This window comes from Biomphalaria glabrata, chromosome 6, assembly GCF_947242115.1.
Source record: "Biomphalaria glabrata chromosome 6, xgBioGlab47.1, whole genome shotgun sequence".
Lineage (NCBI taxonomy): Eukaryota > Metazoa > Mollusca > Gastropoda > Planorbidae > Biomphalaria > Biomphalaria glabrata.
This window is the reverse complement of record NC_074716.1, coordinates 31,831,679-31,849,012: the sequence shown is the minus strand read 5'-3', so window position 1 is coordinate 31,849,012 and position 17,334 is coordinate 31,831,679. Positions and strand designations below refer to the sequence as shown.

Genomic DNA, 17,334 nt, shown 5'->3' with positions numbered 1-17,334 from the left:
AGATACCAAACAAAATAATTTGTTACCAAATGTTAATTAATTTTTTATTTAATTAATTCTTGTGTTTACAGGCAAAAAAATAATTATGCAAAATTTTAGCTTTATTCGAGATCGGATGTGGTAGAAATAACGTTTGCAACTTTTTTACCAGACAGACAGATAGACAGACAGACAGACAGAATAAGTTGATATAAGCTTTGTAAACAAAAAAAAATAACACTAGAAATAACACTAGAGATAGCTAAACATTGTTCCTTGCAATGTGATATCACCAGATTGTTTAAATTCTAGTACTAGTGTATGATGTGTATCTTGCAGTGGATTATTTATGCATTTCGAAAACAGAGCCTGTAATGTGCCAGTCTCGTCTTGTTCGATCCCATAACGTTAAATCTGATTCAGTTGTTGTTGTTGTTTTTTAGACCGATATGTAGAAATCCTTTCAATATTATGTGTCGGTCTCAACATGTAGGAACAAATGAAGAAGAATCCCGCGATTAACATGTCATGAGCTAATTACGAGATTTCTTTGACGACTAACTAATAAATACGAGATTTCTATCATCATTTTCCTTTGAATGCCTACTGTAAAAGTACATCTCCGGAAATGACGTCGAGACTCTAAGAGTACATATTGTGAGGAAGTAGTCCTAGCATTGTTGTAGGATTTAACACTCTTGGGACAGGCGACTGGGCAGATCTCATAAACAGTGTGCCCTTTAGGTATTAACGATGTCAGGACTATTAACTAAACTGGTTGAGTATTTAAACGACACATTTATTTGTTTTTAGTATGCTTCATTCTGCATGGCATTACTATTTATTTATTTGTTTAAATATACTACTGCTTATAGATTTAACCTAGATATAAAAAAAAAAACAGTTTAAAAAAAGGTATTAATTGCAGAGTTAACAATTACAAAAATCCGCTGGCACAGTTGATTGAACTTTCTTGGGATGTAAAAGCACTTTATACATGTACACTCTAGCCTAGTGATGTCCATCTGTCCATTTTGTTTTGGTCAAAACTTTTATTTCTTTTGATCGATTTCTACGTTTTCAACGACTCGTTAAGAATGAAGATTATTGTCCAGCCCTAACATTCTAACAGGGCAAGACAGTGGACAGGGGTCAAACTCAGAATGATCCCAGTCACATACAACTCGACAAAGAGCCACCTTTAGTTTACATTTTGAAACTATATGTAGGTACACGCAAGTATTCTTTGGTGATGTGCTGAAAGCACTAACTGACGTTGAATTGAAAGGCACATATTTCCATTGCCAATTAAATCTCAGAACCCAAACATCCCACATGCCTCGGGCGGACAGATACATACGTGATCCTCATAATAGGCAAGTACTACAGACATATCACGTGACAGCCATCCACTGTCCGCACGAGCGCTACAACTTCGCCGCTGATAAATCCCAACACACAAGTCAAGGATGGAAGTTGTTCAGAAAGATGATCTGTTCTTCGAAAGGACCTTGTCATTCTTTCAAAATGTCGTTATTGTTGAAAGTGTGTGGGTGAAGTTTTGTGTGTGAGTAAGTGTGTGCGATGTGTGTGGTGCTAAGTTGTACGAGTATATTTTTACGCTTCTTCTGGCATGACAGTGTCAGCCTAATCAACAAAATTAAATCAGTTCAAATCAACAGATGTAGAAAATATTTTTAAATAGATAGATAGATGTCATTGAACAGACTTGTAAAGTGACAAGCTCCAGGCGTTCATCAACAAATACTTGAGACATAATTATCTGTTAGATGGTCGAATCTCAAACTTCAGTCTGTGGGGAACAACTCAGGGAACACTAATACAGCAAGAAATTGTACGACGTAAATGGGGCTGGATTGAGGAGGCTACGAGAAGAAACAGAACAAAACAGGAACCCACATGGAGGAGACCAGTTGACCAAGAAACAAAGATGGCAGGATGGACATGGGCCCAGCTGAGGGGAATAGCCCAAAGCAGAGTCCGATGGTCAAATACCTTTACTCCACTGGAAGTCTAAAAGATAAAATCAATTCATAAGTATCAATTTTACAATTCGAAGATTTTGAATGTTTCTTTTAAACACAATTGAGCTCTTAAAAAATTGTACTATACATAACGAATCATACTGTTGTATAAATAAAGAATCATATTATAGTATAAACTCATAAGAAGAACCGCTACATTCAAACACTTCCTTTTAGGCGCTATTCTTTTTTACGCTACTACTTTTTTTTCCCCGAAAAAAAGGTTCATACTATGCATGACTAATTTGGGATCGACCCTACAAGATCCTTGACCCTATACGACCTTGCCTTTGCACACACGCCCACACACGTACATTAGTTTCATGTATCTTGACATCATCTGCCCTAGAGATCGCAAGGTCTAAAAGGGAAACTGCAAAGTGTATCACTACTGGGTCTAAGCTTGCATCTGAGCGGCAGCACTAGGGTGAAACAGATGAAGAAACTCGACAGTAGGACGGCCTTCGTAAGGGAGCCATAACGTATCCATGTTGGGATATCTCTCTCGCCTTTTTTACAAACCTTTATATCAACTCATTCTGTCGGTCTGTCTGTCCGTCTGTCTGTCTAGTGCAAAGTTTGAATACGTTACTTCTCCCACACCCACTCTTGAATCAAGTGAAAACTGTGCACAATTATTCAATGGTATAGAACAGATATGAATCAATGAAAATATAAACCATTAGTCAATTAATTTCTGGTAATAAAATTATTTCGTTTGATACCAACAAGGGAAATAAACCCATTAGTATTTACAGATATGGCTAAATATTTAGGGTTTGCTCCCCTTAGATAATTGTACACAATATTTCTCCCAAACCTTTTATCTGATCAAGCTGAAAAATTTTAAATTATTTATTGTACTTAACAAAACGTGAATTAAAAATTAAACAATTAGTCAATTAATTATTGGTAATTAATTATTTTGTTTCACATAAAATAATTAAAATAACTTCTACATTGTTGAGAGATACGGTTGTAAGTGCGAGTTCTTTCCCTTAGATAACCCTTATTTAATTTTATTTATTTATTTTTATATTTTGCTTGTTTTTTAAATTTAGAATTAAAATGTAGAAGTGTAGGAAGAGTCGCTTTGTGTCACTTCTTGGAGTCGCTTTGTGTCACTTCTTGGAGTCGCTTTGTGTCACTTCTTGGAGTCGCTTTGTGTCACTTCTTGGAGTCGCTTTGTGCCACTTCTTGGAACCGCTTTGTGTCACTTCTTGGAGTCGCTTTGTGTCACTTCTTGGAGTCGCTTTGTGTCACTTCTTGGAGTCGCTTTATGTCACTTCTTGGAGTCGCTTTGTGTCACTTCTTGGAGTCGCTTTGTGTCACTTCTTGGAGTCGCTTTGTGTCACTTCTTGGAGTCGCTTTGTGTCACTTCTTGGAGTCGCTTTGTGTCACTTCTTGGAGTCGCTTTGTGACACTTCTTGGAGTCGCTTTGTGTCACTTCTTGGAGTCGCTTTGTGACACTTCTTGGAGTCGCTTTGTGTCACTTCTTGGAGTCGCTTTGTGTCACTTCTTGGAGTCGCTTTGTGTCACTTCTTGGAGTCGCTTTGTGTCACTTCTTGGAGTCGCCTATGTCGCATTTCTCAGCTCATTTTTTCTTCTTCTAATCGAATTAATTGTTATCTAGTTGTCTAAACGTAACAAGTATCCTCAGTTCAACGTCCCACTCTGAACACATCAATGGAAATGTTTCTTCACTTATTTCTCTCATTTCTATTTCGATTCAAGTTTTTGTTCCTTGTAAATATTGTCCAGAGTTTTAGCTTTACTAGGAGGTGGAGAGCTGGGGTAATCATTGTATCATATAACTCTCCTAAATCGGAACATTTGGGATATCTCATATACTTGTATTATGGGTGGCTTTAAATATAATTCGTATAATATAAAATTCGTAAAATATGGACAACAAATTTGTATTTCTCTTTAAAAAAAAAAATAAGTACCATGTTACGAATCTTTTGTTTTGTTTTCTGTAAAATTGTAAACTTTTAGAAAATGCGTGGTTTCATGCATGCAATTTACTTTTAGGCATACATCATCTAGAGAAAAAATAGGTCCTAGACTATTAAAAATAATTATCATTTCGCAAGTGAAATGGGGCTTTCGACATATGAAGAGTTAGGGGTTCCCTCATTCTAGATCCGGCACTGAGAGAATATAGCATACAATAGCGAGGGAAAAAAAAAGATGAAGAACCATTGTATTTACCTGTAAGTAACACTCAAAATTAATTGAACACTTAAATACGGTTAGTTTCTGACTTGCTTTTAGTCTAGAAATGTATAGACTTGGCTTCTTGATGACTAGGTCCTAATTAGACTTCTGGAGTTTGTGATGCGTGATGGTAGTCTGACATGCGGAACCGTATTAGATGAAGTCTAGATCATTGAATTTATCAATGAAAACAAAGAGAGATTCGTAGACAAACAAACAGCAACACCAAAGTAACAACAACATAAACAACCAACATATCAAATTGTTTTCTGGTAAAGTCTGTGTGTGCCCCTCTCCGCCACAACCGCTCCCTCCCCCCCCCACACAGGGATCCATGTATTAACTATCTCTAATCTACTTCCCTTCAATTTTTTTTAGGTCAGTTCCAATCTTAGAGTAGGGCGTACGTCACTTCCTGGACAATTTCTTCAGAAAACAAAAAGGACGTTTCATATAAGATGCTACCTTTCTTGTGTTGTATGTGATATTAATGTAAAGTAAAGAGTTCCTCTTTCAGACCTTGTGGTCTATAGGGCAGATGATGTTTCTGTGGCTTACGCATGCAGCCAGCACTACGACCAACCGCCTTTACTTTTTTCCCAACTAATGTCTAATGTCGCTCAAAGATGCCGAAATTAAAACGCCCAGTCTTCACCAGGATTCGAACCCGGGACCCCCGGTTCTGAAGCCAAGCGCTTTACCACTCAGCCACCGCGCCTCTCTTGGGATATTAATGTCTGATCACTAAATAGTTTGAGTTTGTGATTGAAACCGAAAACTAGAAATACATTCAAAATAAGGGGAAAGGGGGGTCCCGAAACTTTCAATAACAACAAAGTGAATGTGTTTATATGTGTTTAATGAAAGACAGAGAGAAAGGTTGTATGTGTGTGATAGAGAGAGAGAGAGAGAGAGAGAGATAGAGAGAGAGAGAGAGAGAGAGAGACGTTGGATAAAAAGGAAGGTATTGCTAATAATTTTTATCTCTTCATTTCAAATATACTTCATTGGATAGACTCGCTGATATTTTGGAGATACACATCATACATTGGATAGACTCGCTGATATTTTGGAGATACACATCATACATTGGATAGACTCGGTGATATTTTGGACATACACATCATACATTGGATAGACTCGGTGATATTTTGGAGATACACATCATACAAATCTGGACATTTTTCCTGTGGCCTTCAACTTTGTATTCTGCGGAAGGTCACAATAATGTCCAATACATTTGTCACGCACTCTAGTGCCAGATTACAATGGAACTTATTCTTTTCCCCTACACCGGTATGGCCATGTTCTAATTGGCCAGATAGAACAAGGTACCAAATATGTACTAAGAGATTTTAATATTTTTTAACCTTAAAAACAAAACACTAAGGGATCTAGACAATTAATTTCCCATGCAGGTTTACCTTGTTTTCTTCGTTGACGCCTCGTCTGCTCTGTGCTTCCATGCTCGCTCGTTGCATCTGCATGGATCAAAGGTCTTTCTTTATCCAGTCCAACAGGAAATGACGTAAGTTCGGAAGTAGCCATTTTCTTTGTTATGCTGATCTCGTCCATATGATATTGGATAAGTTCATTCAGCGATCACACATAACACATTAACATATTGGTGTAGCTCCATTATCGCACACTATCGATTATCCTTATTTGTGTATATAACACACATTCTTTGAGTGAGTGTTTGGGGCTTCAGTAAGTCTCAGCAAGTCAGGAGAAGAGACTACAACATGCCTAGACTGCCAACTTGAAGTAGGTCAAGACTAGTTTGTGTGTTTGAGTAATGTCCACGACAAGAATAAAACATTGAACAAACATTGGTCACCACTAGTGAAAGTAATTCTTTAAAAGCGACAAAAAAAATAATTAAAAAAATTAGCCAGCTATTGTTGAGATGTAGAAAGTGTTTACAAATGTGTTTGCTTATGTGTTTATTAAATCTATTTTTTTGTAACTTTATATTTTCGTTATATTGTGACTGTGTTATTGAATGTGTCATCATAGAACTAACAATGGGGATAAGTCATACAGCTTGAAAAGTTAACAATTTTGACATTTATATTGTATTGTTCTAGTTTTTGGAAACTATAAGATAATGGATCATATGTACAACTAAAAAAACGTAGATCTAGTAGACGCTATTTTATGTTTGAAAATCACAAACAATGACGGGACTTTGAAATCTGCGGAGTAAAGACAAACTAACAAATCAAATGTCTGCAACCTATTTTTATTTAACGTTCCAGTGCATATCTACCTCTGGCTATGAAATCTTTTATTACCAAATAATTATACTATACCTAAATTAATAACACTATGAACTGCTTTGTCATTCTTAGGCAATAATGCCTCTGATTGAAAAAAAAAATACAGCCTACAAACAGATTTCAGAAATTCTGGTTTCTGAAAGTGATTTGACTATAAATTAATATTAAATTTAAAAATGTCTTTAAGACTTATTTCCCCAGCCCACACAATGCCATAGTATAAAAGAGAAAGTAAGAGTCACTCACAAAACTAATCGTTTAAGCTAATTGTTTACCACACAATGTTATAATTCCGTTTCTGAAAAAAAAAAAACACAAATATCCGCAATTACATAATTACACTAACACAATGGTCAGTGATAAGTTGAGCCAAGACTAAAACCACAGTCCAAATACAATGGGGCAGCACACGCATACGTCATATTCACAGACATTTCAAAGCCGTTCGTCTATAACGATGCACTGGAAATAAATGATCACTATAACATACTACGAACTATGCAATTGTCCGCAACGGTTAAGACAATAGAGTCGTCCGTTATATAAGTTGCAGCCTTGGTGTAGTAGCAAGCAGTACGGTGATGTCCCCTTTACCCCGAAAACTATATCCTTCCATCGTGGCTAATAGTGAAGCACACTTCCTGTGGAAAGAAAATGAAAACTTATCGTACAACAGGGGCGTACGTCAGCGCTTCGTCTCCTATCGCCTCTACGGAACTGTCGCCATCTAAGGTATTTACAAAAAGGGAAAAGGATGAGAGAGATAGAGAAAAGGAAAAAAAAAAAGAAACGGTTTGGGGGGGGGGGGAAGAATCAAAAGGTAATGGTCCATAACGTCCCTCCCCCATGGCGGCAGATCTGTCAATCATCCAAGGAAATGTCAACTCCTAAATCACATCAAAAACCCGCCTCTTGCGGGGGGTTTCCACAGATTCCCCCCACCCCCCACCAAATTCGTCAAACCATGTTTTTACAAGTTTCGCCTTCTTCCCTTTCAGGGGCGACTCCTAACGGCAGAGAACAATATCTACGACCGAGAGCGTTTTGAGATGGACAATGGCTACGGCTGCCTGGACATTGAGTCTGTTAAATACTAGTGATCTGAAGTGGACCCGTGGAGTGTTATTTCTATTCTGTCTACATCTGCTCTTGCAAATCAGAAACAAAGAGAAAATAATATTAAGACTTCAACTTCCTTTTTTTTTATCTTCGTTTTTAAGTTTATGTACGTCTGTCTGTCTGTCCTTGTGTAGGAAAGTTTTTTTGTTCTTGTTTTTTTTTTCTTTTTCGGCTCTGCGTCTAAATATATGTCAGACTATTTTGTATTCCTAGAATCAAATAATTGAATGAATTGTCAATGGTCAATATTGAGTTACTAATATCTCGTATTTCTAATTAGATTAATTAATGTCATTCTTAAACTACCCTAACACTTACCCCAATTCTAACCCCAGGTACAAGTTAACCTTTAACCTTAACTAGCATTTTGTTCTAAATGCAATCTATAAGCAGTTCTGGTCGTACTTCTTTTTTCAAGAATGAACAAGGAAAAACATTTCGACCTGAACAACAAAAAATGAAACCGTGGAATGGCCCCCATCAATCCTTTATGTTACTAGAAGAGAAGTCACGCCTCGCTGAGCTGGGGCCGTCACCAGGGGCGAAGAAAAACATCCTTTTAATGAAGACGATTCTCGGCATTAACAATATTATTTGCTACCTTTGCTACTGCTGTGGAGGGGGGAGGGGACAAGGTGTGTAATGGGTTTTAAACAAAATCACATTCAATTGGAAAAGGGGGGGGGGGAAGGATTCAGTCAACTGGGCCATGCAAGTATTTTTTTGATGAAGGAGATATGAACTTGAAGTTTCTCTTTGCGACAAGACTGGGCCTCTCGTGACGAGTCTGGACCTCTCCTCCAACGGAGAGCTAGTGAAAACTCCAAACACCAGAGAAACAGAAACTGTTGCAAGCCATGACAATAAACTAGCGGGCATTCTTGTTGTCAAGTTTATCTGGGGGAAGCAGCCAGAGTTACAAAAGGCCGTATCCTATTACCTCCAAGCAGACGCTTAGTGAAAAGAAGCAGCAAAAGCGCAGAGAGCCGAACGGATATTAAAATGGGTACACTTTCAAAAAAACTCAGATAATGTTACACATTCTTTTCATTTCACGTGGGTCGTGGTGTGTATGTGTGTGTGTGTGGCAGTATCTTCTGCTGCCCCTTTTTACTGCATCAGTTGCTGTATTTTCATATACTTCCATATAGGTTGTCTACCCCAGAGCCCCACTTATTTCAAAACCCACACACTAATACATTTATAGTTTCGACCTAGTTGCATCTTGTTGTAATTGTTAGAGAAGAGGGTAAGGTGATAAATTTGATATGCCGCGTCACTAGCTGAGAAAAGATGGTCGAGAAGACTGGGCTGAACTATAGAACGTGGATCACAAAAAGGAATTCTTTCCTTCATCATGGGAACAATTAACACACACACACACTCACACAAGTGCATGACGTAACTCAAGACATAATTGACAAGACGCAAGACCAAGTTATATGACTCAAGACACAAGTCGCACGACCCAAGTCACAAGTCACATGATCCAATGGACTTGTAGAGGACATCTGTGGACATGTAGGGAAGAGGACATCTATTGACATGTAGGTGAGAGGACATCTGTGGACCTATAGTGGAGAGGACATCTGTGAACATAAAAGGGAGAGGACATCTGTGGACATGTAGGAGAAAGGACATCTGTGGACATGTAAGAAAGAGGACATCTGTGGACATGTAGGAGAAAGGACATCTGTGGACATGTAAGAAAGAGGACATCTATGGACATGTAGGAGAAAGGATATCTGTGGACATGTAGGGAAGAGGACATCTGTGGACATGTAAGAAAGAGGACATCTGTAGACATGTAGGTGAGAGGACATCTGTGGACCTATAGTGGAGAGGACATGAAGAAAAGAGGACATCTGTGAACATAAAAGAAAGAGGACAACTGTGGACATGTAGGAGAAAGGACATCTGTGGACATGTAGGGAAGAGGACATCTATTGACATGTAGGTGAGAGGACATCTGTGGACCTATAGTGGAGAGGACATCTGTGAACATAAAAGGGAGAGGACATCTGTGGACATGTAGGAGAAAGGACATCTGTGGACATGTAAGAAAGAGGACATCTGTGGACATGTAGGAGAAAGGATATCTGTGGACATGTAGGGAAGAGGACATCTGTGGACATGTAAGAAAGAGGACATCTGTAGACATGTAGGTGAGAGGACATCTGTGGACCTATAGTGGAGAGGACATGAAGAAAAGAGGACATCTGTGAACATAAAAGGAAGAGGACAACTGTGGACATGTAGGAGAAAGGGCATCTGTGGACATGTAAGAAAGAGGACATCTGTGGACATGTAAGAAAGAGGACATCTGTGGACATGTAAGAAAGAGGACATCTGTGGACATGTAGGTGAAAGGACATCTGTGGACATGTAAGAAAAAGGACATCTGTGGACATCTAGGTGAGAGGACATCTGTGGACATGTAGGTGAGAGGACATCTGTAGACAAGAAAGAGGACATCTGTAGACAAGAAAGAGGACATCTGTGGACATGTAGGAGAAAGGACATCTGTGGACATGTAAGAAAGAGGACATCTGTGGACATGTAAGAAAGAGGACATCTGTGGCCATGTAAGAAAGAGGACATCTGTGGACATGTAGGTGAGAGGACATCTGTGGACATGTAGGTAAGAGGACATTTGTGGACATGTAGGTGAGAGGACATCTGTGGACATGTAGGTGAGAGGACATCTGTGGACATGTAGGTGAGAGGACATCTTTGTACGTATCTGTGAGAAGGTTTCCGTGTTGGCTCATCTTAAGTCGGAATTTGAACTCACGCCCCCTTGCTCGCTAGTTAAGCTTTTTAGCCACCCAGCCACACATCAGCACTTTTGCGTTGAGCTATTTGTATTTCTAATAAAAAATAGCTGAAGAGTGAGGCTCTGTCTTATTGGTCATTACTTCTCTTTAAAATACTCTATTGTAGGTGATCCGCCTAGTTCTTCGTGTCTCCAATATGAAATGTTGAGGCTGAGGTTTCCCACTTAGGATTGCTGAGGATCTTTTTGAATGATTTCTAGCATTCTACATCGTAAATATTGGCTTCGGAGTCCAAATAGGATGCGATGAAGCAGCACTGGTTGAGAAGCAGTTGTCGCTGTCATCTCATCAAAACATTTTCATGAACATTTTTAGTAAACATAGTGTTTTGTTTTGTTTGTTTGTTCAGTGCTGTCATATGTACAAGACATCTGACATAGACAGGTCTTAAATATCATTTCATTGTAAGCACAGACTTTGAATTTTTTGGGATAAGGAAATAATCCACATACTGAGAGGGAGACAGAGACAGACAGAAAGAGACAGCGAGAGTCAGAGAGAGAAAGAGACAGGCAGAAAGAGATAAAGAAAGAGACAGAGAGAGATAGACAGAGAGAGAAAGAGAGACAGAGAGAGATAGAAGGGCATAGAGAAAGACACACACACACAAAGACAGAGAGAGAGACAGAGAGAGTGAAAAAAAAATGTTTTTCTTTAACTTCCACTGATTCAAACGTTTTGGATTTGATCTCGTAGCACTAAAGCACCTCTATTTTAGCTCCTGTGTTAATTTTATGTAGGCATGATGTCAAAGTGGTAAAACGCTTGGCTTTCGAACCGAAGGTCCCTGATTCGAATCCTGGTGCAGACTGGGATTTTAAATTTCTGACTTCACGTCCAATGGGTACCTGACATAAGTTTTGGAAACGTAAAGGCGGTTGGTCGTTGTGCTGACCACGTGACACCCCGCTAACAGCGGCCCACAGAAACAGATGGCCTTTACATCATCTGCCATATAGATCGTAAGGTCAGAAAGGGGAACTTTACTTTTTTTTATACCTCGAGATACCCCCCCCCCCCCCCCCACTTTCCTCCGCGATTTCCTTATGTCTTACAAAACATGTATAAAAAACAACCCAGCAATCTTTATACAAAAAAAAAACCCACTTGGAGTTGTACAGACCAACTTGAGTACTCGATGTACAGACCAACTTGTGTACTCGATGTACAGACCAACTTGTGTACTCGATAGAGAAGGAAGCAAGAAGCACGTCGAAGAAGGAATATTGCCTTGAACTATCATTCACGTCACAGTCTATAATTAGCATTGACCTAAGCACTGCGCACCCTTTGATTACTTCCCTTTTGAAGCCAGGTGCAGAGTGAAAGCGGAAACACTATCTTCCGTCCCAGTTTGTTCTAAAAGTCATTCAAGTCGTATGTCAATCCTTCAAAATGTAGATACTTAGTCCAATTATTGAGTTGTATGCTCCATTTTTTCACTCACTAATTAGTAATTTCTACATAATGCTTTGTAGTTTGATTAACAGATTATCTACTAAGAAACGAATACAGACAATTGCATTTGATGCAACTCTGGAATATTAAATATTATTCCTATTCAGGTTAAGTACAATTCTGCACTAATCATTACACTTCTTGATAAGGACAATTCCGCGCTAAACATTACACTTCTTGACAAGTACAACGCTGCGATAGACATTGCTATTGAGGCTACGTACATCTTCAACTTTTTGAGTCTTAAAACAAAATGAGGATAAGAAAAATGTGCACTTGAGAAAAATGTGCACTTGAGAAAAATGTGCACTTGGCTGGTTTGCTGCTAATGCCGGAAGGTGATGTATCAGCTAATAAACCGCCATGATTTTCAAACTTTCAACTACATAAAAAATATGGACTATTTCACTATTGATACCAAAACCACTATTTGAATATGAAAGCTACTCTACTATCCTGCCAACTCCGTTGTGTCTTTGATCTCCCTCTCTGACCAGCAAGATTGGAACGTACTTACAGTTTCAACAGATAGAAGAAACAGTTTCTTTCAGACTTATTCAATAATTCAATCACCGCCACGATTCACTCCCTTGTCTACTAATTTACTTCTGAATATTTTACATTCAATGCATACCGCTCTGACACACATACAAATATACATACAGACAATACATACCGCTCTGACACACATACAAATATACATACAGACAATACACTAAGCAGTAATTGGTAGGACCCTATAGGAGCTGCAAAAGCCTTTGACAGAACTCACTCAATGAACTGACTGTCCGCCGTGAACTTCTGTTCGGGCTGCACACTTGGTTGCACCAAATATCCCGCCCTTTTTTTTTTTTTTTTCAATATTTAGTTTTTTTTCCTTTCTATTTCCTTTCTTCCCCCCTCTCCCCTTGGTGTTTGATTTGATTTAACCTTTATCTTATACACTTGAATGGACCACAATGACTGTAGCACTTGTTTGTAGTACAATACAGGCAGCCATTATATCTGACGACGTGTTCACAATAAAGGTCTTCGGATGTGTAATTACACCAATCAAAAACTTGAGAAATCAACATATTGAATGTTCAGGACAGGTCGAAACTCCTTTCATCTAGACTACTAGAATCTTGTTTTCCAATTTCTAAACCTATTTAACATTGTCTTATAAGGTAATAGGACATTCTTGTAATTCCTTTTAGGCAAGGAAAGAATGCATGAATACTAATAGCATTTTTATAAAAAAGAAAAAAAAAAAAAAAAAAGGGGGGGGGGAAGGGAAATTAGGTAATAAACAATATAAAAGAAATATGCTGTACCATCCTTAATTTTCTTTGTTCACATATACTAAAAGGTCTAGTGCATAGCTGATAGAAGGGTTGCCCGGCATATCTCTTGACGTAAACCAACAGGTCTGATTGGACATGTTCATTGAGCCTCAACCATCTCTGAATTGAGTCCAACGATATCTGATGGTAGTCGTACCATCTCTGTTCTGGGTCAGTTTATCTAATGGTGGACTCTTCATAGAAAATAATTCGGTCTAGAAGATCATCTCCCCTGAAAGAGTTCCTACAATCAATCGTAACTTTTTCTGTTGTGAACACAGTACCAGCTTAAATTTGTTAGAATATAGTTTGTGACTTCTCTTTATTGGGGCAAATAGTCCCTTTACATTATTTGTTGTTGCTGTATTGTATGCTCCATATAGGATTTTCTTCTTCTTCTTAATTATCCCAAGAGTTGAGTCTAAGACTCTTGGAACTCTAGGTCTATAGAAGCTTGTCTCCAGCTGCCTGTCTGAACAAACTTTTGTCTGGGAAAGATCCAAGCAGGTGGTAAATTTTTTCATCCCTATTCCTGATTGCTCGTATCCCAATAGGCTCGTACTATAAGCGAGGCCAAAGTCCGAGCACACCGCGGAAACTCCCCCAGATTCTTTCTCTGTTTCATATCAGCGGGCCTGTGTCCGCCATAGAAAACGGTCCCTTGAGAAATGGTGTGTGAATAGTGACATGTTTGTTGGGGCTATCTTCCATCCCTGCCAGTGCAATGAACTGGGTCCTTAAGCATCCCTAAGGGGGGCTATTTTTTGCTACCCTATTGGCCTGCTCGTCTCCTCTAACGAATGTTTCCTCCCGAGCGCCAGGTTGAGGCTGAGAAGTATTGCCTTGGCATATTGGATTTTACAATGTTTAAAAGAATCATCAAATAAATACAGTTATTCTGACCAAACAATCATCAACTTGATATAAACAACATCTCTATATGTAGCATGTATTATTTATTTTCAGAAAGATTATACCTAAGAGCTCGAGGAGGGCGCCATTTTTTTTCTTCTAATTATTTATAACATTTTTTTCTGTCCCCCCTCTTTTTTTTTAACAGTCACTTGCACCCCCTGCGGGATACTTAGAATCCAGTGGAATCCATTGTATCCATATAAAAGTGTGCTAAATAGATGAGGCATGACCGAAGAGTTTATGAACATAGACAAATATGAGGCGTATGCCAGAAAGAAGAAATTCACAAGAAATTAATGTACCCCCAACCCAGCCCATTTGTTCAAATCCCTTTTTCAATGACACTAGTTTTCAAATGCAGCACAACAAACAAGTTGTAACTTATTAAGGTTGACGTTACATATATAACAACATAACATCTATGTAAGTAGACATATGACATCCTATATATATATATATATATATGAGTTGACATAACATATCTTTTTTATGATTGACATAACATATTCGATGTACATGAGTTGTCCAAGCCTATATACAGGGCAGATGATGTAATGGTCATCTGTTTCTGTGGCCTACGAGGATGTCATGTGGCCAGCACAACGACCAACCGCCTTTACTTTTCCCCAGTCTTCACCAGGATTCGAACCCCGGTCTCCGGTTCGGAAGTCAAGCGCTTTACCGCTTAACCACCGCTCCCCCTAACTTAGATCTATATGATGTAACAAAACATTTTGATTACAGGCAAATAGGTCAACTTTCTCAGATAACGAGATATACAACGAGAAATACAACAGTACAGCATTGTCTGCATATATATATATATCATTACAGAATTGCTTATGTCATCATAGAATTGAAAGACTTATTATTTGATTCTTTAAAATAAAAATAAAAATGAAAACAAGTTTTAAACGAAGAGGTTTCTCTGAACCGAGTATAAGTTTTAGAGAAGGTGGAGAGCGTTCTGAGGTGGAGTTCTGGGCTGGAGTTTGGGGTGGCTTTAGCGACCAAAAAAAAAAGTCTCAGAAAGGCGCCCAAAGGGCTCTTTGAAAAGCGCGCGCTGCTTCCACTGGATGAATACATCAGCTTAGCGTGTTGTCTTCAAGATGATAGCTGTTTACCTAACGGTGACGCTGCGTCAATGCAGGAGAAAACCATTGGTCTTGCATGGCAGCGTCAAGAAAACCTTTTCAAGCGTCCTACACAGCCCATTGGCTTTCTACAAGGCGCAGAATACAAAAAATAAAAAAAACACGGTCTTCGTGTCATATGTAGAAACTTGGCGGAAACTTTTGTACCATCCAGGTCCCATCTCTGACCCCCCTCCCCCAATATAAAATATTTTTTAGTGCAAGCCAGGTAAAAGTAACACAGAACTTTCACCTCCCCTCCCCCCAGCTCCCAAAAATCGCAATTATAATTATTCTGTATACATTTAGACTTCCACATACTAAGTGTTCGATGTTATATAAAAGACACATGTAATGTGTTTCAATGTCTACTGCTTACAAAGTCCGCCCCCAAACGAAAGCTCTCTCTAACAATAACAATAAGTGAGGGAAACAACGGAGAAAGGGAGTGAATGCGCTATAAGAATGGACTTTTTATACAAAGTCATTGAAGAGTTATCGGTTCTTGAGTACTGACATGTCTAAGCAGATGGCGTGTCTGAATGCAGCAGGAAGTACCAGGAAAGACTGGAGTGTCGCTCACAGTAAAAGCATTCTAAAACGAAGGGGAAATGTCTGAGACTTTGGATAATGTCAAGATATTCGGGTTTTTTTAGGCTTTATAAAATATAATAGTAAAAAAAAAACTAAAGTGTCATCCATGTTTCTTTGTGTTGCTATGACTGAGTGGCCGCGATGAAGTATCTGTGGTGACAACATCACTGACATTGGACTTGACGTTGCAATGCTCTGTGCTACCGCAGTGCAAGCAAGTGCATTATTGCTATGTGTTGAATATCAATGTCTGTACAATTTGCATTGCAAAGATTTGCCTAAAGTGTACCTAAATAAACCCTAACCCTAACCCTACCCCTTGTAATTACCCCACTTGACTGTAGCTACACATATAGGGGCCGTGTACACAGCTGTACACAACTAACAATATAATGTGACATTCATTCACACTACATACTGCTTAGTGATCACTACTTTTTAAACACTTTCATTTTGCTTTGAATCAATATATATATAAGCTATATATTAATATATAAACTTTGTTCTGGGTACCATTATCATCATGAAATATCTGGCTTTATAAAAAGATTCGAACTGAAAAAAAAAATCCAAATACTGTAGCCTATGCCTTTGTAACTTACATTCATTGTTGTTTCTACTCCTTCCGGTATTCAATACTATCCCATGAAAAGATCAAGCGTTGTGAAGTGTTTAACTTCTGAGGTATGTCATCTAAGGTTTTCTGGAACAGGCTTAGGATAAAGACTCAATGCGAGTTATTGCTTTATTTGTCTCCAGTCCACCTACTATTCTTGGCGTTGAAGATCCTTGTCGTTTATTGACCACCATTGGAACTGCGTGAGGCGAAGTCACAAGTTCAAGGATGTCTTGCTCTGAGTGTTGCTGATTTCTTTTTGAAAAACAAAAGTCTCTGCAGTAGAGGGTATCGTCACAGTCAGGCAGGTTGGCTCGTTAGGCAAGCTAGTCAAGCAGGTTTGTCAATTAACAAATTCATCCCATGTTGTCTTCTATGCTGTGTCATTGTAGGTTTGTCTGGTACAACTGTGGATATTTCTGAACAGCCCTATTGGATATTTGTTTCTTTATTGACACTAGCAGAGTTGACTTCTTAGATATTTGTTTCTTTATTGACAATAGCAGAGTTGACTTCTTAATCTAACCAACAATTTCCTGCTGAGCTGTAAGCACTTTTACAGATTTGGAACAGAAGATTGATGTGCTTCTCAGCTGCTCCGCTCTTCCATAAATGGCGGGAAAACTATAATTAGCTCGCGGTTTTGGTGTCTCCGGTGTACACCATAAAGGAAGAGTTTGATTGGCTTTGTTTTTGAAAGGTCAAGGACAATCTCTGTGTAATTGTTAGCACTTGAGAATACAATTGTCTAAACTCTTTGAATGCACAATAGTTTCAACATACAGGAAGTAGTAGACTTGGACTCTAAAAA

The 17,334-nt window shown here is 38.6% G+C and overlaps 1 protein-coding gene across 11 annotated transcripts in view; it reads right to left on the bottom strand.

Annotated features, from left to right (window-relative positions):
* Positions 1–17,334, bottom strand: part of LOC106077229 (B-cell lymphoma 6 protein homolog) — a 103,887-nt gene that overhangs the window by 76,678 nt on the left and 9,875 nt on the right. For 3 of the 11 annotated variants that reach the window (XR_008778366.1, XR_008778365.1, XM_013238006.2), the window contains exons 1-2: positions 6,802–7,255; positions 5,669–6,101 (exon numbers count right to left, since the gene is read on the bottom strand). The exons of 1 other annotated variant lie outside the window; for it this stretch is intronic. Coding sequence is in view for 8 of the 10 variants with exons in the window: in XM_013238006.2 (XP_013093460.2) it covers positions 5,669–5,819 (151 nt within the window). In the remaining 2 variants the exon portion in view is untranslated. Of the gene's footprint in view, positions 1–5,668; positions 6,102–6,772; positions 7,268–17,334 lie in introns of those variants that run through there. 7 more of the 11 variants (XM_013238046.2, XM_013237999.2, XM_013238012.2 and 4 more) reach the window with 7 other exon arrangements.